Source organism: Macaca fascicularis, chromosome 2 (assembly GCF_037993035.2).
Source record: "Macaca fascicularis isolate 582-1 chromosome 2, T2T-MFA8v1.1".
Classification (NCBI taxonomy): Eukaryota; Metazoa; Chordata; class Mammalia; order Primates; family Cercopithecidae; genus Macaca; species Macaca fascicularis.
The window spans coordinates 81,342,290-81,368,544 of record NC_088376.1 but is presented as its reverse complement, the minus strand read 5'-3'; the positions used below and the strand labels follow the sequence as shown (position 1 = coordinate 81,368,544).

At 41.3% G+C, this 26,255-nt stretch overlaps 1 protein-coding gene across 1 annotated transcript in view; it reads left to right on the top strand.

Annotated features, from left to right (window-relative positions):
• Nucleotides 1-26,190, top strand: part of LRRC31 (leucine rich repeat containing 31) — a 31,590-nt gene extending 5,400 nt beyond the window's left edge. Inside the window, exons 2-9 of the mRNA XM_005546344.5 lie at nucleotides 2,978-3,121; nucleotides 3,915-4,082; nucleotides 7,997-8,164; nucleotides 8,341-8,508; nucleotides 10,170-10,337; nucleotides 13,031-13,198; nucleotides 16,722-16,889; nucleotides 24,599-26,190. Coding sequence (XP_005546401.3) covers nucleotides 2,978-3,121; nucleotides 3,915-4,082; nucleotides 7,997-8,164; nucleotides 8,341-8,508; nucleotides 10,170-10,337; nucleotides 13,031-13,198; nucleotides 16,722-16,889; nucleotides 24,599-24,930 — 1,484 coding nt within the window. The 3' untranslated portion in view covers nucleotides 24,931-26,190. The remainder of the gene's footprint in view (nucleotides 1-2,977; nucleotides 3,122-3,914; nucleotides 4,083-7,996; nucleotides 8,165-8,340; nucleotides 8,509-10,169; nucleotides 10,338-13,030; nucleotides 13,199-16,721; nucleotides 16,890-24,598) is intronic.
• The last annotated feature ends 65 nt before the right edge of the window (nucleotides 26,191-26,255 follow it).

Genomic DNA, 26,255 nt, shown 5'->3' with positions numbered 1-26,255 from the left:
AAGTGCTGGGATTACGGGCATGAGCCACAGTGCCCGGCCGGTTTCACAGATTTTTTAAAAATTGAAATCATGATCTGTGAGGAGATGTCCAGGGATCTCATAAGTTAGTACTCACTTTTATATTTAAGTGTTTTGATAAAGATTTATCATGATGATTTATTTTGGTAATTGAGCAACTGTAAAACCAATATTCATTCATTCAATTGTTTGCTCTTTCAACAAATATTTACCAAGTACCTCTCAGGTAAAAGGCCCTGCAGATTACCATGTCCCTGGGAGGTTCCAGTAAGTTTAAATCACGATGCTCTTGAGAAAGGAACCAGGCATTTCATATATGAGTAAACCAAGGCTCAGAAAGATTAAGTGACTTGTTCCTCGAACAGACCCGTGATTTGGACCAGGTCTTCCGACTGCTTACTTGTCAGTCACATCAAACATGACAGAGCATCCAGTGGGATGTGAACTGAGAAGAGATTTCTGTATCTGTCAGTTTCTAGGTTATTGCTGGTGACCTTTGAGAAACAATTGATTTGGATAGAGGAGTGTAGCAACCAGAAGGTAGAGGGTTAGCTTGCAAATGTGGGGAAGGAGTTGGGCCGGCAAGTGCAAACCACTCTTTCCAAACATTTGACAGTAAAGGAAATGCTTGACAGAGCAGTGTCTTGAGGAGAAAAGAAAAGAGTGGGTTTGGTGGGGCTGGAACTTGGGCATGATTGTAGGTTGAGATAAAAAGCTTAAAAACAAAAGAGAAACAGCAATAAGATGCAACACAGAAAAAATTTTTTAAATACAAAAATAAAACACACACACACACACCATAGGCTTTGGAACAAACTACTCCGGGTTCAAATTCAGGCTCTGCTTCTTCCTAGTTAATCATTTCTCTAAGTTTCCAAATCTATGAAATGGATTGTGACTCCTTTAGACAAAATGTACTGTACTTTCTGGCACCTAAGAGGCTGTCCCTCCCTGTCTCCTATCCACAACTCTGCTCTGCCCCACCCAAAATTAGGGTTGCCAGAGAAAATACATGCAATAGTTGAGACATATTATAAAATGATTCCTTGTTGATTTGGAATTTAAATTTAACTGGGCATGCCGTTGTTGTTTTTCCTAAATCTGGCAACTCTACCCAAAATTAAATACCTTGTATCCAATGTGCCATAAAAATAAAAATGGAAGGTGAGAGTGAAAGGTTACATGGTGGATGCTGCTGCCTCCTACTGGTGAAATGTGGTAACACCAATCATCCCAACAAGGATGTGTATCCTGCATGTGGTTTTCTTAGACCAAACAGGAAGCCACAAGACTGCTGTGGATTAGAGATGTAGTTTTTATTATCCTGCTAATCCTTTGGTCTAAATTTATTACCACCGCAATCATACTATCTTTTACTTTTCACTGGTACCAATGTATTTCTTCTTAGCTATGTGGTCTTACACCTTTTTGTCAGGGTTAATATTACTGCACATTCCAGAACTTATTATTTCCTATTGGATTTCAGTATACATAATCTATATGTTTACAATTGTATATTTCACTTATAAAACCACTTTAAAATCACTGTCAGTACACGTCTATTCACTTTTCCTTACAAAAGTATGATGTATTTTATGTATGTCTTGAATGCTGGCACCTGGCAGGCCATGGTGACTCACATGTGTAATCCCAGCACTTTGGGAGGCCGGGTGGGTGGATCACCTGAGGTCAGGAGTTCAAGACCAGCCTGGCCAAAATGGCGAACCCTCGTCTCTACTAAAAATACAAAAATTAGCCGGGCATGGTGGCAGGTGCTTGTAGGTCAGCTGAGGCAGGAGAATTGCTTGAACCTGGGAGGTGGAGGTTGCAGTGAGCTGAGACCGTGCCACTGCACTCTAACCTGGGCGACAGAGTGAGACTCCATCCCACCCCCCCACAAAAAAAAGAAAAGCTGGCACCTGCAAGTAGGCGAAGAACGAGTACATAACAGGTGCTCAATAAAATGATAGCTTTTATTATTATAGTGCTATCTTTTTTCTTTTTTTTTTTTTTTGAGACACAGTCTCACTGTGTCACCAGGCTGGAGTACAGTGGCATAATCTCAGCTTACTGCAATCTCTGCCTGCTGGGTTCAAGAGATTCCCCTGCCTCAGCCTCCTGAGTAGCTGGGACTACAGGCATGCACCACCACGCCTGGCTAATTTTTTGCATTTTAGTAGAGACAGCGTTTCACCATGTTGGCCAGGATGGTGTCAATCTCCTGACCTCGTGATCCACCCGCCTCAGCCCCCCAAAGTGCTAGGATTACAGGCATGAGGCACCGCGCCCAGCCACTATCATGTTATTATAGTGTTATTACAGAGGAAGCTGGTGAGGGTGCCACAGTAGTCCCTAGTAACAAGAAGGACAAATGAGGCTTTCCAAATGCACTTTCTGGCAGGAGTTGAGAAAAAGCAAAAGCTCTCCCAGGCCTAGTTTCTCTGGACATATGTTTGCCAATTGAATGGTCTAGGAATGACTGGCAAGAATTCCACTCACCCCATGTAGCCATTTGAAGCTCCTTGATGGTGATTTCAATGCTTTCCCTTCTTCACCTGCTTGGTTTGAGGAGGCAAGTATCTCTGCTTCCTCCCTAGTAGTTGCATTCACCAAAGATATGTGTGCCCTTCAAGTAAGCAAGCATCTCAAAAGCTGGGCTGACGGGTTTACTTCTCACCCAGGAATGCAGCTCTGTCTTCATGCTGAGAAGCCCAGGTCAGGTCATGATAGAAAAGCCACTGAGTTCCTCCAGCTCCTGAAGCAGTGTCTGAGCGCCTGGCGGCAGGAACAGTGGTTAGTTGAGCTTTGTCCCTAGTAAATGGCTCTGCCTCTGAGTTGAGGTTTTTATAAAAGAGCAATTCAGAGTTATGCAGTCTTTTCATTTATCTGATTGTGCTCACTATGCATCTTTAATACATCCATCATTAACAGCAAATTCTTTTTTATGCTTATCACACAGCTAAGCCTCTCAGTTCAGAAATGGAATTGAGATCCAGTATGGAGAAATACGAGCAGTTCCTGCAGAAGCTGGGCAAAAAGGCTGTCAACAAGTGTCTAGATTTGAATAACTGTGGATTAACAACAGCAGACATGAAAGAAATGGGTCTGTATGCAGTGGACTTTGCATAGAGGAAGATAGGGCCTTTCCATTGAGATGAGCAGATAAAACATACTCAGCTACCCACCTAGTAGCCCCAAGTCTGCTCAGTGGTCCCAGACAATTGCAGAAATAGCACCGCTATTTTTATTTATTTATTTATTTTTAAAGATAAAGGCCAGGCGTGGTGGCTCACTCCTGTAATCCCAGCACTTTGGGAGGCCGAGGTGGGTGAATCACAGGGTTAGGAGTTCAAGACCAGCCTGGCCAAGATGATGAAACCCCGTCTCTACTAAAAATACAAAAATTAGCCAGGTGTGGTGGCAGATGCCTATAATCCCAGCTACTCGGGAGGCTGAGGCAGAGAACTGCTTGAACCCGGGAGGCAGAGGTTGCAGTGAGGCAGGATTGCGCCACTGCACTCCAGCCTGACAACAGATTGAGACTCCTCACACACACACAAAAAAAGCAAAGCAAGTTAATTGATCCTTCCTTAGGTTTTGAAGACTTCAGCTGAGTTTAGGAAAAGAGGCTGTATGAAATCTTACAGACACACCCCTGCATTTTCAGACTGCAGTTATTTGGCAGAAATAAAAAACATCCTAAGAAATAGAAAATGTAAACATCACAATTTCTCCAATTGTAGAGCTGAGGGCTCTTTGCCAAAAGTCAGCACGCCCACCCCTGTCTATTCTCTTACCGTGTAAAACTATGTCCTGTGTGTGTAGGCATTGCATTTTATTTACTACAAATCCCAAGGCACATACACATATCTGTATTTTCTTCTGTTTACTTCTAGTTGCCTTGCTGCCTTTTCTCCCAGACTTGGAAGAACTGGATATCTCCTGGAATGATTTTGTAGGTGGAACCCTCCATTCTATCACTCAGCAAATGCATCTGGTCAGCAAGTTAAAAATCTTGAGGCTGGGTAGCTGCAGACTCACCACTGACGACGTTCAAGCACTGGGTATGATGAATGCATTTCTTAAAAAATTGATTTGGCCGGGCGTCATGGCTCACGCCTGTAATCCTAACACTTTGGGAGGCTGAGGTCGACGGATTGCCTGAGCTCAGGAGTTCGAGACCAGCCTGGGCAACATGGTGAAACCCCGTCTCTACTAAAATACAAAAAATTAGCCAGGTGTGGTGGTGGGTGCCTGTAATCCCAGCTACTCGGGAAGCTGAGGCAGGAGGATTGCTTGAACCCGGGAGGCAGAAGTTGCAGTGAGCCGAGATCATGCCACTGCACACCAGCCTAGATGACAGAGCAAGACTCCATCTCCAAAAAAAAAAAAAAAAAAAAAGAAGAAGAAGAAGAAGATGGGTTCACTCAATGCACCTTTGCAAGCTGAATCCTCAAGGGCAAACTATCTCTGTTGCCTGCTCCATTGGGGATCATGGTCAAGGGCACTATGCTATATTGGGCACTTGTATAACTGCTAAAAAGTCATGTAAACCATGTCTAGGTCTGTGCTAAGCTCTGTGGATAGAGAAAAGAACAAGGCTGACCAGGTCCCTGCTTTCATGTAGTTTATTTATTTATTTATTTTTATTTTTATTTTTTTGAGATGGAGGCTCACTCTGTTGCCCAGGCTGGAGTGCAGTGGTGCAATCTCGGCTCACTGCAACCTCTGCCTCCTGGGTTCAAGCAGTTCTCCTGCCTCAGCCTTCCAAGTAGCTGGGATTACAGGTGTGCACCACCATATCCGGTTAATTTTTGTATTTTTAGTAGAGATGGGGTTTCACCGTGTAGGCCAGGCTGATCTCGAACGCCTGACCTCAGGGAATCCACCCGCCTCAGCCTCCCGAAGTGCTGAGATGATAGGCGTGAGCCATCGTGTCCGGCCTTATGTAGTTTAAATGGAGGTTACTGTAAAACATGCTCAAACTGGGTCTCCGTTACTTCATGTGTAAAATAGAGGAGTTAGAGTAGGCAAGAATTAAGTTCTTTTACAATTCCAAAAGAATACTTCTCTCTTCTATTTTCCCACCCACATTTTGAAAAATTAAACAAAACAAGATTTTTAAGTTAATAGTTTAACTAGAACTAGAACCTCCATTAAGTTAGTTTATATACGGAGCATAGAATTAAATCTGTACAATGTCATTCTACTTATCCAACTGCTGTACCAAAATGCTTGCTGGTTTATTACATGTCTTTGATACTTTTTAATCTTCTTTTGTTGTAAAGTTTCTTGTTTTCATGACTTATTTTAATCCTTTACATCTATTTAAAGATTTCTGTAAAAACAACACATTTTATGCCAAATATCTCCGCTTGTCAGTCCCTCCCTGGAAATGGGGGCAGCTGACATCCCCTGGCCCATGCCTCCTGTAGCTGAGAAGAAACATTACACATCTCAGGTTGGCCAGATCCTACTTCAAATCCTAGTGCTGACCCCGCCCCCCTGGCCTTTTTGTTTTGAGACGGCTTTTCATTCTTGTCACCCAGGCTGGAGTGTAGTGGTGCAATCTTGGCTCACTGAAACCTCTGCCTCCCTGGTTCAAGTGATTCTCCTACCTCAGCCTCCCAAGAGCTGGGATTACAAGAGTGCACCACCATGCCCGGCTAATTTTTTGTATTTTTTTGTATTTTAGGCGTGCACCACTATGACTGGCTAATTTTTGTAATTATTTTGTATTTTTTGTATTTTTAGTAGATTCTACTTCAAATCTTAGTGTCTATCCCCCGGCTCCCCCCCTTTTTTTTTGAGATGGCGTTTCATTCTTGTCGCCGAGGCTGGAGTGCAGTGGTACAATCTTGGCTCTCTGAAACCTCCGCCTCCCCGGTTCAAGTGATTCTCCTACCTCAGCCTCCAAAGTAGCTGGGATTACAGGCGTGCACCACCATGCCCAGCTAATTTTTTTGTATTTTTAGTAGAGACAGGGTTTCACCATTCTGGCCAGGCTGGTTTTGAACTCCTGATTTCAAGTGATCTGCCCGCCTTGGCCTCCCAAAGTGCTAGGATTACAGGCATGAACCACCACATCCGGCCCCTACTGCCACTTTTAACTAGCTTTGTGAACATGGACAAATAATTTAACTTTTCTGAGCCTCAGTTTTCTTATATCTGAAATAGGGATAACTTCCCTCTCAAAAAATTGTTGCAAGGATTAAACAATTTCTTTAAAGTACCTACTGCATGCCTGGTGCATAATAGGTGCTCAATAACTGATAGTCCTTCTTTCTCCATTCTGTCATCTAAGACCACCTTTCTTTGGGTTACATGATCAGTTTAGCCCCACATTAAGCAGCTGGTTATTGTGTAGCAGACTCACAATTTTAACATACTTTAACTCACATGTGAAAAGACAACTTTCTTATTTTCTATGATTAACCTGATCTTTTTCCTGATCCTCCATCCTTAGAAAACAAGAAAATGAAATTTCTGCCTGGGACCTGTTCCAAACTTACCTGGTTGAGGAGGGAATCTGTACTGTTGTTGTTCTGATGTTTGTGCCCTTTTCCCTCTCCCAGAGTTATTTCTTCTCTGGAAGGACTTCTGCATCCTCTCCCATCAGGAGGGGCTTACCTATCTATCATCCATACTCTGTCTTCTTCACTCAGTCTTAATGTAGATGGGGTATAGGGAAAATAAATGGTTTCTTGATAAGAGAACATAAATCAGAACGCATTTCAAAATTGTTACACCCATTATAATAGTTTAGTACCAGGTGGCAAATGCATGGCACTCCAGGACCATGACCACTGCAGACATAACTAATCAATCATGAGCTCTTTCTCCCTGATCCTGGGGAACACCTCAGAACTATAGAAAGCCACCCCCAATTGACTGGCAAGTGCACACAAAATGATACCTGTTCATTGCTGGCTTAAAATGCTATAACTGCCGGAGAATATGCATTTTAGCATGGGGTTCCTGGACTTCTAAAACCTTAATCCATGGAATGAACAAACAATGGTAGAAGTTCAAACCCAGGGGCGGGTAGTAAAGAGGCTTCTAGATACAGGGGACTTGCCAGAATGCTTAATTATTTGCACATTGAGAAAGTACATTTTCCATGTATGTGTCTACCCCCAAGGTGGTGAAAATCATTCCTAAGGGCTGATCTGTCTGGTCACTTCTCTTATTCTCTCCCAGCCTCCACTCTGCAGCCCTGGGAGCTTTCCTGTGTGTGATGGTTTCAGAAATGTTAGTTTTCATCCCTGTTTCACTACACCCTTCTTTACGCCTTAAGGCAGCATGGCTGTTATAAGATGCTAGTGCCTGATGCTCTATTATTAGTTTCTCTCTGTAGTGGTCAGTTCAGGTTGCATGTGATATTCCTCTCATATATATATATGTGTGTGTGTGTATATATATATGTATATGTGTGTGTGTGTGTATATATATGTATATGTATGTGTATATATGTGTGTGTATATATATAGGCATGTGATATTCTTGACTTTGGAGAGAGCTTTACTATATATACAGGCATGTGATATTCTTGACGTTGGAGAGAGCTTTACCTCTGTGGTGGCCAGTTATCTGCTTTGCCTCCCTTCTATCCCTGGTCAAACTTCTCAGAAATGCTGATGCCAGAGAGGGGGGCTAAGGGAAAGCAGATTAACCACCACAAAAGCAGCTTCCTAAAACCACCCTACCAATAGGTGGATTTTTCTACAACAATTGTTTAGCTCATACGCATGACTTCAGAATTTTGGAGGGACTAGAATGACTGTACGTGTAAATCTAGAGAAGCGTGCCCTGCTATGAAGGAACTGGGTTCTTTCCTTCTCTCTGTTCCTCTGTGCCAAACAGGACAGTACCTGGCCCAGTTTCCACACTCCATTAATCATAGTTGTGCTGATTCTGAAATGAATTCTCTGCTTTACTGACTAGTGACTAACAGAATTTTCGGGCCATTTGCTAACAGGAGAAGCACTTGAGATGATTCCTGAACTTGAAGAGCTAAATTTGTCTTGGAACAGTAAAGTGGGAGGAAATTTGCCTCTGATCCTTCAGAAGTTCCAAAAAGGGAGCAAGATACAAATGCTTAAGCTTGTGGATTGCACCCTCACGTCGGAAGATGGGACATTTCTGGGTAAGTGGAATTTGAAGAGAAAAAAAATCAAAGATGCTCATTGGATAGCTTGGGAATCGACGTTTGCTGTGTTTTGTCTTATCCTGAATTTAAAGAAGGGTATGTAGGAGGGGAGTGGAGTTTAACGTCACTATATCCCCAGGTGACATACCTTCTTACTTGGATTTCTTTTCTAGGTCAACTGCTACCTATGCTGCAAAGTCTTGAAGTACTTGATCTTTCCATTAACAGAGACATTGGTGGCAGTCTGAACAGTATTGCTCAGGGATTAAAAAGCACGTCAAATCTGAAAGTACTGAAGTTACATTCATGTGGATTATCACAAAAGAGTGTCAAAATATTGGGTGAGTTAACAATGGCTGGATTTAAGATTACAAGTATAAATATATATGATATACATATAAATATATATATTGAAAAGTTACAGGGAAATATAGCAAAATATAAATAGTGGTTGCGTTGGGGAATAAGATTAGGAGTAATTGGCCGGGCGCGGTGGCTCAAGCCTGTAATCCCAGCACTTTGGGAGGCCGAGACGGGTGGATCACGAGGTCAGGAGATCGAGACCATCCTGGCTAACACGGTGAAACCCCGTCTCTACTAAAAAATACAAAAAACTAGCCGGGCGAGATGGCGGGCGCCTGTAGTCCCAGCTACTCGGGAGGCTGAGGCAGGAGAATGGCGTAAACCCCGGAGGCGGAGCTTGCAGTGAGCTGAGATCCGGCCACTGCACTCCAGCCCGAGCGACACAGCGAGACTCCGTCTCAAAAAAAAAAAAAAAAAAAAAAAAAAGATTACGAGTAATTGAAATCTCCTTTAGGCTGGGCGCAGTGGCTCACACCTGTAATCCCAGCACTTTGGGAGGCCCAAGCAGGCGGATCACTTGAGATCAGGAGTTTGAAACCAGCCTGGCCAACATGATGAAACCCCATCTCTACTAAAAATACAAAAATTAGTTGGGCGTGGTGACCCGTGTGCCTGTAATCCCAGCTACTTGGGAGACTGAGGCAGCAGAAATCGCTTTAACTCAGGAAGCGAGGTTGCAGTGAGCTGATAGGGATGACAGAAGAGACTATCTCAAAAAAAATCTTTTTAATATTTTATTTATTTTCTAAATATCTGACAGAGAACATACACTTTCATGATTATAAAAATGAGCCTTTAATATCACTGACTCTGAAAAGGCCAGTATATTTTAGGTTGAGATAAACACTGGGAAAAATAAAGTTTCTTTGCTGCTAGAACTACTAGGTTTTCTGTTCTGAAAGTGTCAGCATTATTTTATGCTCCATAGTAGGAAGGAATTGGTATTGATAAAAAGAATGGCTTCGATGGCGTCTGGAGTTAAAACTTATTCCCCTGTACATAGTATCCATATTTACGGAGAATAGGAAATGACATTGAACTTACAGAACCTGTAATATTCACTGGCAGCTTGAATAAGTCGAAAAATCTATGTAAACTCCAATGTTCAAGTGTAATAGGAGAGGATGCTCAAGTGTAGTTGCAGGATTCATGTCAAAACCCTCGGCAATCTATGCAGATCTTAGGGAGCGTGTGTGTGAAATCATGGTCGGGTCCACAGAGGGCCAGATGGTAGGAAGTTTACACTTATTCCTTCTTTTGTCTTTTGTGAACACAGTGTGCTCCCTCAGCCTCCCTTACTGCACCATGGCCCCACCCCTGTTCCACACCTTCTTACCACCTTGCAATATGTCCGAATGGTAGTAGAGATGGGGTTTCACCATCGTGGTCAGGCTGGACTTGAACTCCTGACCCCGTGATCCACCCCATTTGGCCTCCCAAAGTCCTGGGATTACAGATGGGAGTCACCACGCCTGGTCCAGTTTTTCTTTTTTTAGGAGATGGATCTCACTATTCTGCCCAGGCTGGACTCAAACTCCGGGGTTCAAGCAATCCTCCCACCTTGGTCTCCCAAGCAGTTGGGACTATAGGTACACCACTGTGTCCAGCTATCAGAATGGGATTCTGACTTTCTTTGTAGATGCCGCTTTTAGGTATTTGGCTGAGCTGAGGAAATTAGATCTTTCCTGCAATAAGGATCTAGGTGGAGGTTTTGAAGACTCGTCGGCTCAGTTGGTCATGCTAAAGCATCTGCAAGTCCTAGATCTTCACCAGTGTTCACTAACAGCAGATGACGTGATGTCACTGAGTGAGTACATATTACAGAGCAAAGGAAAGACTTTTTGGAATCTTGGCCTATCTTTGGAAACTTGGAAATTTTAATATGTACACTTATAAATTTACTTTTTATGAAGTTATTGGAAAGATTAATTCCTAAAAATTCTGTGAATGTCTCAACACAGTACTTGGCATGTATTAAACACCCAGTAAACGTTAGTGAATCTCAGTTCCACCTATACATGCCTGTAAATGATAGATTTGGCGCTTAGGGAAAATTTTGAATTTATGTTGCTGTTTAGAAATAAATCTCTTAGTGTCACAAAGCTGATTACAAACAGGTTACATACCTGTAACCAAATGCCAACACAAAAGGTATTGAAGATTTCTGAATAACAAGTGAAGTCAAGCCACTCAGATACAAATGAAGTTACAGAAAGAGTCAGTGGGGTGGCGCGTGATGGCTATACGTTACCGCTTTAGGCAACTACACTTATTTTCCTACTGCAAACATAGTTCTGTAATTACAACATGTAATATATAAATGCAATTTCCCATAACAAACAGAGCAAGCATAGCCTTGAGATTAAGGGTTTTATCCCGTCTGTGGCCACAGTAAGCCTTCAGTGTACATCCAGAATCTGACCATGGCTCACCATCTAGACCTCCACTACCCTGGTCCAAGCAACGATTATCTTTTGCTTAGATTATTGCAAGAGCCCAAATGGTCTGCCTGTCCTCCATCGCTCTGACTTCATTCACTCCCCCTCCTCCTCACTGACTCCACCCGTGCCACGGCCCTTGCTGATTCTCAGACATGCCAGGCATGCTCTGGCCTTGGGCCCTTTGCCCATGCTCTCTCCTTCCAGGTCATGGGCAAGTCCAGGCTAGAGGTGTCTCATTTAGCATCTCCCCACTGCTCAAGCACAGGCACCTGCACATGATTGGCACCAAGTAAATGCATGTTGAATATGTGAATGAATGAAGAATGAGTGCACAATGAGAATACAAGTAAGTTTTTGGTTGTTTATAGTACAATTTGGGGAGGAAGACCGTAAGATAGGTTTCTAGGTCTCACACATCTATCTTTTTAAACCTGCTAAATTATCTCTCAGACTCTTCTCTCAATATTTGGGAAAATGAGAAGAGTTCAAGGCGTTCATGAAGATTTAAAAATGACAAAATAATCCCTTTTTGAGCTTTGCATGGAGCATTATGAGTTCTTACCATTCCCTTTACTTATCATAGCCTGAGCGTCATACCTAGGAAGACCTTCATGAGTTATCAGCCCGCCAGATTCCCTTGGTACAACTAAATAACATGAATACCACATCTCATTTTGTTACTCAGTGCTGGAGGACCTCAATTGTTCCCACTGGTATAATGGAAGACTAGGCTTTCCTTACCTAGGTTCACAGCCACTGACATGGGTGAATGGCCCTGGAAAACTAATAATAATTTGATAAGTGTAATGAATTGCATTGTTCTCCTTCTGCTTAATTTTGAAAAGATGGAAATGAAAATACATCCTGCTTTATACTTTATGCCGTTAAATAATTGAACATTCTTTTATCTGATCATTGTAAATCGCTCCAAAGAATTGGAACTATAGATCCTTTAAGCAGTAACTACCGATGAATCCTCTAATGGTGTGGGACACTGTGCCAGGGGCTGCAGAAAATCCCAGCTATCAGGGAACTTCGGTATGGCAGGGGCAGGAGTAAACCAACACATATTCAAACTGCATGGCGAAATATAAAGTGCTGAGGGGGTTGGAAGAAGGAGAAATAGTTACACCTGTTGACTTTACAAGTGTCTGCCTGCCTTCCCTGCCTTTCCCCTTTCTTTCCCCGACCTCTCTCCCTCCTCCCACAAACATTTATACCTCTGATGTTTCAGGTACTGATCCTCATTCTGGGAGTGAGATAGTTTCTATAACACAGAGCTTGCCTTCAGTGAGGGAAGACAGAAAACAAATATATTAACAAGAAAATATCACATAATGCTGGCTGCTGTGAAAATAAAATATGGTGATGTGATAGTGACCAAGGGGTTACTTTGGTGTGGGTGACTCTGGAAGGCTTCGAGGAGGTGAGCCAGCCTTGTAGAGATCCAGCATACTGCATTTTCTGCCTTGGTAAGAGTTGGGGCAAAGGCCGGAAAAGCAGGCAAAAGATAGTGAACGGGGGTAATTCCTAGCCGGGCCCCTCAGGACCCAGTGTGGTTACCAACAAGTGTCTGTTCTGATTGCTGTTTTCATTGCCTTACTGGTACTTACATTCTGAGAAAAGAATTATAATTTCAAACATTAATTGAGCAGTTAGTATGTGCCAGGCATTATACCAAGTACTTTATCTTTACCAAGTCACTTTACCTTCCCAATGACCACCGAAATAGAGAAGACTAAGAGCTCTAGAGTTGAGAATGCTAAGGTTCAGAGAGGTTAATTAACTTGTCCAAAATCACACAGTTCTTTAGTAGCAGAACCAAGATCTAGTTCTCTGTCTCCACAGCCTTTGCTCTTCTAGCCTGGAAAGGAGCTTGGAAGCAAGAAAGCCCAAGCAGCATGCTGGGAAGATGGCTGGTTTGCGGTGTGTAAGGGAGGGAGGGTCGGGTTGGGGAGAGCTGTATTGACTGACAGATTAAACAGAGTGTGGGAACCAAACACCCGGAAGACTCTGTGAGATGGTGCCTAAAACATGTCACTGCTGATATTTTTAACAGCCCAGGTCATTCCTTTACTCTCAAATCTTCAAGAACTGGATTTATCAGCCAACAAAAAGATGGGCAATTCTTCTGAAAACTTACTCAGCAGGCTCCGATTTTTACCAGCATTGAAGTCGTTAGTTATCAACAACTGTGCTTTGGAGAGTGAGACTTTTACAGCTCTCGGTAAGAGATTTCCCAGATCCCTGCAGGAGCCATGCAATAATGTGAGAGGGAGACCTCTTTTTCTCTGCATTTCATTCCAAGGTTCAGCCAAATTTGTGAAGTACTAATTTGTCTTCTTTTCAGGACATATGCCTTCTTAAAAGTGACCTTCTGAAAGTCCAAAAAAAATGATTCTAGTATGTGCAGGGTTTTTTGTTGTTGTTGTTGTTTGTGTTTTGAGACAGAGTGTCACCCAGGCTGGAGTGCAGTGGCGTGATCTTGGCTCACTGCAGCCTCCGCTTCCCAGGTTTAAGCGATTCTCCTGCCTCAGCCTTACGAGTAGCTGGGATCACAGACAGGTGCACGTCACCACACCCGACTAATTTTTGTATTTTTAGTAGAGACAGGGTTTCACCATGTTGTCCAGCCTGGTCTCAAACTCCTGACTTCAAGTGATCCACCCTCCTGGGCCTTCCAAAGTGCTGGGGTTATAGGTGTGAGCCACCGTGCCTGGCCATGGTATGTGCAGATTTAGCATTTAAAATTTAATGTGTGTACAACCAACCTGGGACCACCACATCTATGGTAACTTGTAATTTTGCGGAGGTGTCAGTATGAGTTGGGATTGCTGTGGATCTGATAGGAAAGTAAGCCATTTACTAGAGTGTGAGCCTAGCTAACTGCCAAGCAATCACTCCCCACAGGATTTATATGCTCCCTTAGGAATCTGTGTATGCCTTAAGGTCACGGATGTGCCCCAGCCTACATCAGGAACCTACTGAATCTGAAAGTTGGTGACAAAGTTTCCATTTGATGACAAGTGCAGTGTCAGCAAGTAAAGGGAGGTGGTGTTGGGGACCGCGGCACTGTGTGCACAAACTACTGGCTCCCTGGGTGATCGATTTGGAGAAGTGCTACCAAGTGTCTTTGTTTCACAATACCTCCCCTTACTTGCTGACATTGCACTTGTCACCAAATGGGCAGAACTTAACAACTGACATTTATAGAGCATATCCTATGTGCCAGGCCCCTTTCCAAGAACTTTACATGCATTCACCAATTTAACTCTTACAACTGTATAAGGCATGTGCCGTTGTTCCATTTTATATTTTGCAGACAAGGAAACGGAGGCACAGAAATGTTAAGTACATGAGGTAACCCTAGGTCATAAGAGCCAGAGCCAGGATTTGATTTAAGGCAGTCTAATTCCAGATGTTTTGGAGACAGAAAATGTACCATACTCTTCCCCACAGAATAACTGTAATCAGTTTGAGGAAGCTCACAGGCACCCCTTCAAGCATATCTGTAGACTCTCTGATGGGTCCATGGGCCCTAGAACAGCAGGGCTGAAAGCTACCTATCCTGGGACTTTTCCCCATCCAGAGATGTGGACGATGAGATGAATGATGCTGAGGGAGCGCTGGGAGGAGGGCATGGTGAGGACCAAGTCTATGGGAGCTGAGCAAAATACTCGGGCTGAGCAAAATACTCGGGGTGAGCAAAATACTCAGGCTGAACAAAATACTCAGGCTGAAAAGGAGGGCAAGAATGCCCTAAATATAGTGTTCTTCAAATTTGGGGGTAAATAACATGCATTTATTTTTATTAATGTATAATAATAGCTACTCATTTTTATGAATTTAATGCATTTATTTCATTAATAATACTCCTTGTCTGGTTGACAGTACAATTCATTTTTAAGGAAGTGCCAACTGATAAAGAAAAAACACTGTTGAGAGGGTTAGAGAGAAGGACTCTGTTTTTAGCATTATCCAGGGAGCACACAAATCCAACAACTCCAGCCACGTGTATGGGGGCAAAAAAGAGTTAACATAGCAGGCCTGATGCTGCTATCCCTGGAAAGGCCTACTGTCAACCAGAAAGACCAACCCTTAGCTGATATCCCAGAACTTGGAATCTGGGGGTGTTCGTACCATTTCCTAACTGATAAGGGTGGTTTACTATGCCTAACCTGTTTGCACAAACAACATGGTTTATGCTGAACATGAGCTTTTCTTTTGTGAGCATGGAATTTTGGTATATGCTGGGTGGAGGGTACCTAGATGACTGACCTCCAGTAAAGAACTGTGAACTTGGGCCAGGTGCAGTGGCTCACACCTGTAATCCCAGTACTTTGGGAGGGTCTTGCTTTGCTGCCCAGGCTGGAGTGCAGTGGCACTATCGTGGCTCACTGTAGCCTTGATCTCCTGGGCTTAAGCGATCATGCCATCTCAGCCTCCCCAGTAGCTGAGTCTACAGGAACGTGACACCACACCTGGCTAATTTTTGTATTTTTGGTAGAGATGGAGTTTTACCATGTTGCCCAGTCTGGAAAAATATGTTTTTTTAAAGGAACTGTAGCCATTAGAAGGCACAGCTGTTTCTAATTCTAGCTGCACAATCAATGAATCATGATCAACTAGGTATCACACTAAATTATATCATCTGACATAAATCTACTGTTCAATTTGAATTAAGCAAATGAAGCAAATATATATTTCCCTACATTACTTTTAGAAGAAAAAGTTCCATTTCTCCTTAATGTAGATCTCTGTACCATGAATAAGGGATTTTCTTACTAGATATTATAAAAGAATGTATATTTTCCCCTCGAACACATTATTCTCTAGAAGGAAGGCAGAATAGTTTAAAGTACAATTAACTTGGGAATAAGATATTCTGGTTAATTTTAACTTTGGGGGCAATTGAGAATTAAGCAGAAAATCTTTTACTTTTCTTGAAAGCTCTTTCCAAAATACATTAGTTGCCTTCCTTGCCTGCATTTATTGTAGTGAAGTAAACACAAATAGGTTTTGGTATTTCAGACTCTTAGGGAGACTTGACCCTCTCTCAATCTCAGCAGTGACTGTGCAGTGGAATATGTACCAACCAACCAGGACACATTCTGAAATCTTGACTAGCCGTCCAAGTACTTTGCCTCTTTCTCCTTCCTACATGTGAAATGAAGGAAAGAAACCCCAGTTGGACAGTGAATTCCAATTTATCAAGTTTTGCTTTGCTAAAGTTTCCAATATTTCCCCAAATAAAAACAGACAACAGGCTGGGTGTGGTGGCTCACGCCTGTAATCCCAGCACTTCGGGAGTCCAAGGCTAGTGGATCCCGAGTCAGGAGATCCAGACCATCCTGGCCAACATGGCGAAACCCTGTCTCTGTTAAAATACAAAAATAATTAGCTGAGTATGGTGGTGCACACATGTAGTCCCAGCTGCTTGAGAGGCTGAGGCAGGGGAATCACTTGAACCCAGGAGGCGGAGGTTGCAGTGAGCCAAGATTGTGCCACTGCACTCCAGCCTGGTGACAGAGCAAGACTCAGTCTCAAAACAAAACAAACAACAACAACAACAACAAAAAACAGACAACATAAATTGAGGCCATAAATTTAAGGCAGAAGAAAATGGCCTCTACAACTTTCTCAACCCCAGTTATATTAATGTGTTGTCCTAGACCAGTTTCCTCAAATCCAAAGCTTATGATCTGTAAGAAAACCTAAATTACTGCTGTTCTTATCGTTACCACTTTTAGCTGAAACCTCTGTTCACCTCTCTGCTCTGGAAGTATTCAACCTTTCTTGGAACAAGTGTGTTGGTGGCAACTTGAAGCTACTTCTGGAAACACTAAAGCTTTCCATGTCTCTTCGAGTGCTGAGGCTGAGCAGCTGTTCCCTGGTGACAGAGGATGTGGTTCTCCTGGGTGTGTATCTACTTGTTCCCAAGCGGTCTTGGCACACAGAGCAGAGGGTGCCGCTCCTGCAAAGCACCGGGTGGGGAGGTGGGGGAGGCACTAGACTTGGGGTGAAGCCCTCTGTGCAGATTACTTTCTCCCTAATATCTCCCGAGAGTTCTAATTAAAATGAACAAAGGCAATTCTAAAACCACATGACAGTGGGGGGTGTTTCCTAAAAGGATATGGATTTAGATAGGTGGGGCGGTTCCTGAAAGGCAAACAGCTGTTCCACACCTCCCTGGTCCGTGAGTTTTCCCACTTCAGACATCTACATCTCATCCATCCCCATGGTTCCAGCACTAATACTTAACTTTTCCTTTAACTTAACTAATACTTCCTTTCCTTAGTATTAAAGTTAAAATACTTAACTTTAAATTGACTCTTTAATTTAAATGCTTTTATTTAAACAAGAAGCTGATTATCACTGTAACTGAAGTGCGGGTATCACTTCTCATAGATATTAGACTGCTGATGGCTTTGATTAGAGACTCCTCTCTATTAGAAAAAGATGAAAGAGGTTAAAGGCATACTGTAGTAACAATCTGACCCTTTTTCCACGTCAGTCTAGAAAGATGGAAAGATAATTGAATAAGGAATAACTTTTGCACTGTGGGATTGAGGCTACCCAAATATTCCCTAAAATCATTCTATGTGGCCAGGCGTGGTGGCTCATGCCTGTAATCCCAAGACTTTGGGAGGCCAAGGCTGGCGGATCACTTGAGGTCGGGAGTTCAAGACCAGCCTGACCAACATGGAGAAACCCCATCTCTACTAAAAATACAAAATTAGCAGGGCATGGTGGTGCATGCCTGTAATCCCAGCTACTCGGGAGGCTGAGGCAGGAGAATCGCTTGAACCTGGGAGGCAGAGGTTGCGGTGAGCCAAGATTGCATCATTGCACTCCAGTCTGGGCAACAGGAGTAAAACTCCTTCTCAAAAAACAACGACAACAACAACTCATTCTGTTTCCACTTTCCCATTATAAAATAATGAACCAGAGAGTACTCCCTCTGTCTCCCATCTAGCCTTGTCCTCACACTCTAATCACTATTCAGCCATCAACTGCCAGAATTCCAAAGCAATGAGCACGCCTCCAAATGAAGGGTCAGAACAGTCACTCCAAGTAGTTGTATGTGTGTTTGCAGTGTATACACTAGTCAGTTTTGCTATGACATGGCACATGGGCCTAAAAATCATGTGTTATGCAAGAATTATTCAGTAATAACCACAGGACCTATGGTTGGAAGCACCACACTCAAACACTTCATCAGTGGCATATTTTAAAAAACAGAAGCTATGAAAAATAGCAATACAGTTTTACATATTAAACAGTTAAGAAATGAGCAAATATTAGACTTTCCCCTGAGAAAGACCTGAAGTTTGTCTGTGGAAGTGGCCTGTCCACACTTCAGTTGGTGGAAAGAGGGTGTGTGGATAGATGAGGGTTGTTGTCTTCATGAGGTGTGTGCATGTCTACATTTTCTTTCTTTCTTTCTTTCTTCTTTCTTTCTTTCTTTCTTTCTTTCTTTCTTTCTTTCTTTCTTTCTTTCTTTCTTTCTTTCTTTCTTTCTTTCTTTCTTTCTTTCTTTCTTTCTTATACAGAGTTTCACTCTGTCACCCAGGCTAGAGTGCAGTGGCATGATCTTGGCTCACTGCAACCTCCACCTGCCAGATTCAAGAGATTCTCCTGCCTCAGGCTCCCGAGTAGCTGGGATTACAGGCGCCTACCACCACGCCTGGCTAATTTTTGTGTTTTTGGTAGAGACGGGGTTTCTCCATGTTAGCCAGGCTGGTCTCGAAATCCTGACCTCAGGTGATCCACCTGCCTCGACCTCCCAAAGTGCTGGGATTACAGGCATGAGCCACCGTGCCCAGGCTGTTTATTTCTATATGCAGCTCAATTCAGCTGGGGACAGTCTTATATGTTCACCTAGTGTTTCCTGTGGACAAATCGTGCATAATGCAAACAAGAAATTTGCATTATGCTCAAATTGTTTCCTGACATTTCAGTCTCATTGAAATAAACTTGTGTTTTCAAAACAAGTGTTATAGCAAAAATGATTGTAATTAGAAGATGGGACAAAACATTGTGATTTTAATTTGCATTTCCCTAATGACCAGTGATGTCAAACACCTTTTTATGTGTGTATTTTCATTTCTTAGCTCCTTTGGTGAAATGTCTGTTCTAAATCTCTTGCCTAATTTTAAAAATTGGATTGTTTGTTTTCTTGTTGATGAGTTTGGAGAGTTTTTTAGATTTTTCTGAATACAAGTAAGTCCTTTATCAGAAATATAATTTGCTATTATTTTCTCTGGGTCTGTCCCACTGGCTTTTTCATTCTCTTAATAGTGTTTGTTTTGCAGAGCAAAGCTTTCAGCTTTAATAAAGATCTATCAATTTGTTAATTTGATGAACTTTTTGTATTAGGTCTTAGAGTGTTTTGCAAATCTAAGTTCTCAAAAATTTTTTCCATATTTTTTCTTGAAGCTTTGTATTTGCCTTTTGTATTTTGACCTATTATCTATTTTGAGTTCATTTTTATACAAGGTATGAGGTATGGGTAGAGATTAATGTGTCTGCATGTCACTGTCCAATTATTGGAGTGTCATTAGTTGAAAAGACTATCCATTCTTCATTGATTTGCCTTTATATTTTTGTCAAAAATCAATTGACCATATTTGTGATGGCCTACTTCTGATCTCTCAATTCTGTTCCATTGATCTCTGTGTCTCTTATTTTACCAATATCACGCTGTTTTGATTGTTGAAACTTCATAGTAAGTCTTGAAGTAGTATAAGTATTCTTTGTTCTTTTTCAAAATTGTTTTGGTTATTCTAGTTACTTGGCACTTCCATATAGAGCTAGCATCAGATTGTCAATATCTATTTTAAAAATCCATCGGGAAATTTGATTGGGATTATATTGAATTTATAGATCAATTCAGGGAGAAATGACATCTTAACAATATTGAGTATTCCAATCCATGAACACAGTCTATCTCTGTATTTAAGTACTCTTTGATTTCTTTCACTGGTGTTTTATAGTTTTTATATTTTGTTAAATTTGTATCTGAGTATTTAATTTTTGTGCTCTTATAAAAGATACTGTTTAATTTTAGATTCCCAATGTTATTGCTAGTATATGGATACACAATTGATTTTTGTATGACATTTTACTGCAACCTTGCTAAACTCATTTGTTAGCTGTAGGATATTTTTAGTAGATTCTGTAGTATTTTCTATATAGACAATCATATCATATATGATTACAGACAGCTTTTTTTTTTTTTTTTTTTGAGATGGAGTCTCATTCTGTCGCCAGGCTGAAGTACAGTGGCGCCATCTCGGCTCACCACAACTTCTGACTCTTGAGTTCAAGCGATTCTCCTGCCTCAGCTTCCTGAGTAACTGGAACTACAGACACTCGCCACCACCCCCAGCTAGTTTTTCTATTTTTAGTAGAGACGGGGGTTCACCATGTTGGCCAGGATAGTCTCGATCTCCTGACCTCGTGATCTGCCCGCCTCGGCCTCCCAAAGTGCTGGGATTACAGACATGAAACCACTGCACCCGGCCTAGAGACAGTTTTATGTCTTTATCTCCACTGCGTATCTTTTATTTATTTTTCTTGGTTATTTAGCTGGCTAGGATTTCCAATAGATGTTGAACGACATGAGAGCAGACATTCTTGCCTTGCTTCCAGTCTTAGTCCCCTAAGCTGAGGGGGAAAGCATTCCATTTTTCACTATTAAGTATGACGTTAGCTATAGGTTTTTTTGTAGCTACCCTTTATCAGGCTAAGGAATCCTAATTTGCTAAGAGTTCTTATAATGAATTTTGTCAGATTATTTTTCTGCATCTATTGAGATGAGCATTTAAAAAACTTTATAGTTCATTAATATCATGAATAATAATATTAATAATAACTAATAATAATAATTAATAATATTAAGTGATTTTTAAATGTTAAATCATCCTGGTCATGATCATTATGTATTATCTTGTTTATATAGCATTGGGTGTTATCTGCTAATATTCTTTTGAGGATATTTGTGCCTGTGTTCACAAGGGATAACCGCCTACTGGTTTTCTTAAAATGTCTTTGGCTTTGTTATGAGGGTATAGGTAGCCTCATACAATGAGTTGGAAAGTGTTCCTTCCTCTTTTATTTTCCAGAAAGATTGGGTAAAATTGGTATTATTTCTTCCTCAACTGTTTCACAGAATTCACCACTGAAGCCATCTAAACTTGGAATTTTCTTTGTGGGATATTTTAAATTACCAATTCAATTTTAAAAATAGAGATAGAAAAAAAATAGAGCTAGGACTATTCCAGTTGTCTATTTCTTCTTTAAGTTTTGATAGTGTCTTTTAAGGAGTTGGCCCATTTCATCTAGGTTGTTGAATTTATGGAATTAAAGTTGTTTCCTTATTATCCTTTTACTGCCCATAGTGATACCTCCTGTCTCATTCCTGATATTGGTCAGTTGTGTTTCTATCTCTTTGTTCTTGGCTAGTGTGACCAAAGGTATTTGTTTTCTGTTGCTGTGTAACATGTTAATTTGTGGATTAAAACAATATCCATGTATTTGTTCACAGTTCTTTTTAAAAGCTTATATAAATGTAAGGGGCACCAGTGCAGTTTTCTTCCATGGGTATATTGTAGTGGTGAAGTATGAGGTGCTGATGTAACCATCACCCGAATGAATAATGCGGGAAGTAATTTCCCATCCCTCACCCGGCTCACAGTTCTGTAGGTAAGAAGTCTAGCACAGCATGTGTTGGTTCTCTGTGTAGGGTATTACAACACTGAAATCAAGGTGTCAGCCAGGCTGAGTTCTCATCTGAAGGCTCTAGGAATAAATCCACTTTCAAGCTCATTTTTGTTGTCAGAGTCTAGGACCTTGCAGCTGTAGGACTGAGGGTCCTCTTTTCTTGCTAACTCTCAGCTGGAGCCTGCTCTCAGCTACTAGAGGCCAGCCACATTCCTTGATACATGGCCCCTCATTTGCAAGCCTGGAGTGGATTGTCCATGCCTCTTACACTTTAAATCTCTCTGACTTCTGTGTCTTCCTTCCTCTTCTGCCACCAGTAGGAGGAAATTCTCTCTGCTTTCAAAGGGCTCCTCTGATTGGGTTAACTCCATATGGATAATCTCCCTTTCTTAAAGTCGGGTGTGCCATATAGCCTAAGCTAATCCTGGGAGCAAAATCTATCACATTCAGTCCTGGGGACACAATGGAAACCTTAAGATGGCTATTTAGAGTTCTGACTATCACAAGGGTTTATTGATGTTGTGAGTCTTCTAAAAAATAAGCTTTTGATTTTCATTTATTTATTTTTCTGAATTAGACACCATTAAATATATTTAAGTTATTTTATTTAATGTTTATGATTAAAATTTGCTTCTTCAATTAGGTTTTTTTTTTTTTTGAGACAGAGTCTCGCTCTGTCACCTAGGCTGGAGTGCAGTGGCGCAGTCTTGGCTCACTGCAAGCTCCACCTCCCGGGTTCAAGCCATTCTCCTGCCTTAGCCTCCCAAGTAGCTGGGACTACAGGTGCCCACCACTATGCCTGGCTAATTTTTTTGTGTGTGTGTATTTTTAGTAGAGACAGGGTTTCACTGTGTTAGCCAGGATGGTCTTGATCTCCTGACCTCGTGATCCGCCCGTTTTGGCCTCCCAAAGTGCTGGGATTATAGGCATGAGCCACCACACCAGGCCTCAATTAGGTCTTTTTTATTTTTGTCTGCATCAAATTTTATTTCTCAGGTCAAATTTTTTTCTCAGGTCAAATTTATACTTTTACATTTCATCAGGGTATATTTTCCTTCTTTGAATTTTTAGTCAATAACAAGTATTACAGGTCAGGCGTGGTGGCTCACACCCGTAATCCCAGCATTTTGGGAGGATGAGGTGGGTGGATCCCCTGAGGTCAGGAGTTTGAGACCAGCTTGGCCAACATGGCGAAACCCTGTCTCTAATAAAAGTAAAAAAATTAGCCGGGCATAGTGGCAGGTGCCTGTAATCCCAGCTACTTGGAAGGCTGAGGCAGGAGGATCGCTTGAACCTGGAGGTGGAGGTTGCAGTGAGCTGAGATTGTGCCATTGCATTCCAGCCTGGACAAAGAGCAGACTCTATCTCAAAAAACGAAAACAACAACAGCAACAAAAAACAAGTATTACTATATGTGGTTTTAGCAATTGCCACTTTTATATTTTTTCTAATAGAAACATTAAACATTTGTTAATCACTAGCTTATGCACATTTTAAAAATAATTAATGGCATTTATTTTTTCACATAGTAAACTATAAAGAGTATATCTATGGCCTATGTTTCCACTACCTAGATTTTTAAAAATGTAATAAATCTAAAATAATAAAATAGGATGAAAGAGAAAAAGCATGCACATTGTCTTTAACACTTAGTTAGGTCTTGAGAATATTGTGAGTAATGTTGCGAGACAGGAAGAGAGACACACATTGACATGGACACCTAGAGACAGAGTGCAGCTGCTGTGTGCACGGGTGGCTGAGCTCTCAAATTCACTGTGGAATGAAACTGTCGGCAAGTGAAAGTGATGGAGTTGGAACATCCTCCTTGATCAGAAAGCCATGTGTGTGAGGAAAGACTGAAAGACCAGGGCATGTTCAGTCCTAGAGGGATAAAGTTTGAGGGAGACCTGGCTGTTATCTAACACTGCAGGGCTGACATGAGGAAGAAGGAGCTGAATGTTTCAGCTGACTGATGGGGGCATGGGGTGAAAGATACCAGAAGATAGATTGGGGCCCTGTGTGAGGGCTTCCTCCTGCTAGGAGCTGCTCCATAATGCTGAGGCAAACTTGAAAGAACGGTTCAGGCAGAATTGTGGTGATCATCAGTAGAGAGGCTGTGAAAAGGATTTCTCTCTGATTATTTATTAGGAGGTTGGATAAGGAGACTTCCAAGATCCCTTTCATCTCCAAGATTCTACACAACTCACCTGATCTCTGCAATCCATTCCTGGGTTTGGTTGAAAAGGGAAGCATATTCCATTTGCCTTGGTTATCTCTCCTGCCTCCTCTTACAGAAGTCTTTATTTCATCATTAACTTATTTATTTTCTGATCAAATAGCTCAGATTGTACATTAGTCATCATTTTTAAGTGCCATTGTAGGTAGCACCCATATAGGGAAAACTGTCATGTGTATTGGGGTCTCTAAGGTGAATTGGAAATTATCCAGGTATGTTCTGCATATGGAAAGTGCTCATTTAAATAACTGCTGGATGAATAATGACTGAATGAATGAACAATGAACAATTAAACAGTATAAGCAACAAGACTATTGTTTACAAATGGTCCTTAGTTAAAGTCAATGAGCCATCACTCTTTACATTTAATTAGAGAAAGACTGTAGGAAGAGCTGGGACTCCAGTGGAGCAGAGAGCAGGAACTTGACAAAAAAATTATTGGATTGAGATTTGGAAAAAGAAAATTAAAAAGCTGTAGATGGGATGTATAGAGAGGAAATCTGTTTTTCAGATTTCAGATGTCCTGAATAAAGCTGCTAATAACAAATCATTACTAATTACTAATCTTGTCATTACTAGTCCTGGAGATAGTGTTATGGGAAATGGGAATAGCCATGGCAGACAGTTTTCTTGTATGTTAGCATTTAGAGTGATTTTGTTTTCCAGCATCGGTCATACAGACAGGTCATCTGGCCAAACTGCGAAAGCTGGACCTGAGCTACAATGACAGCATCTGTGATGCAGGGTGGACCATGTTCTGCCAAAACGTGCGATTCCTCAAAGAGTTAATCGAGCTGGATATTAGCCTTCGACCATCAAATTTTCGAGATTGTGGACAATGGTTTAGACACTTGTTATGTGCTGTGATCAAACTTCCTCAGATCACAGAGATAGGAATGAAAAGATGGATACTCCCAGCTTCACAGGAGGAAGAACTAGAATGCTTTGACCAAGATAAAAAAAGGAGCATTCACTTTGACCATGGTGGGTTTCAGTAAGCTGACTTCCCACATCATAATAAGCTACAAACCATTCTCCAAAGGAAAAGAACATGAACGAATTCCAGTGTCATGAACTGAATATCAACTTCTGGGCCATTTAATGGGACTATTACAAGAGCTTTGTAAATATATGTATATAATATCTAATATAAGCATGCCATTATTCTCTGTCTCATGAAACAAAGATGGCATTTTTCAATGGATTTGTTTTGGATATATAATTAGTTCATTTACTGTTTAGAAGCCTTGCCAAAAGCGTTTAGATTCTGATACTGCAACTGCTTTTCTCTTGCCCAGAAATGTTGTGCCTCTTCTTTTCCTACAAGTTAAATGTTCTAAATATAAGGGTGTGCGTGAGTGTGTGTGTGTGATTCTAATGTGAAAGGCACTAGCTGTCTAAGAGTTTCATGTATCATTACTATCACTATATGTATCTTAATGTGGTCTATGTAGGTTTTTATCAGAAAGTGTACCCTTCTATGGTTTATTATTTTATGTTCTGGTGCCTTTTATCTCAGATACAAACCATGAACAATAATGATAGTCACTGACATATAAATCTTACTAAAAAGTGTTTGAAAATTTAAAACTCACCGTGAAAAACACATCTTGTTAAAATACATTAAAACTTCTTTTTATTGTTTAAAAAAATTGTTAACATATTGCCTCCAGGCATTTCTTTGAAATGGAATTGGCTCATAAAACTAATTTAGTTCATTAATGACAGTTTTCGTGTTGCTCTAAACAATTTTTGAAATCTTTGATTTTCTTTTGCTAGAGAATGAAAGTCATTGCATGGCAGAGAGGTTTGTCTACACATTTCTGTTCTGACATGCTCTGGTCAAATTATGTTTTGCTTTCTTCTTACTACACTAATAATTAGTATTGCAATCACTGCCTGAAAGATATGCAAATTTAAAATCAACACTATTCCTAATTAAAACGTTTTCAGGATGAGGAGGTTTTGAATGCTGTAAAGGGGATATTTTGGGTTACATCGTATGAAAGAATACCATGAATACCATAAGCATTCCCATGAATTCCGTGAGTATCTATGCATATGCAAAAACCTATGCGTGAATGTTCATAGCAGCTTTGTTCACAATAGCAAAAAAACTGGAAACGATGAGTGAAAGGTTAAACAAACTGTGGGACTATGGAATACTCCTTCAGCAACAGGAAGGAACAAACCACTGATCCATGCCCCAGTTGGGTAGACTTCAAGTGGATTATGCTGAATAAAAAAGCCAATCCCAGTTACATACTGTGTGTTTCCATTTATGTGACATTCCTAAAATGACACAATTATGGATCTGGAGAAC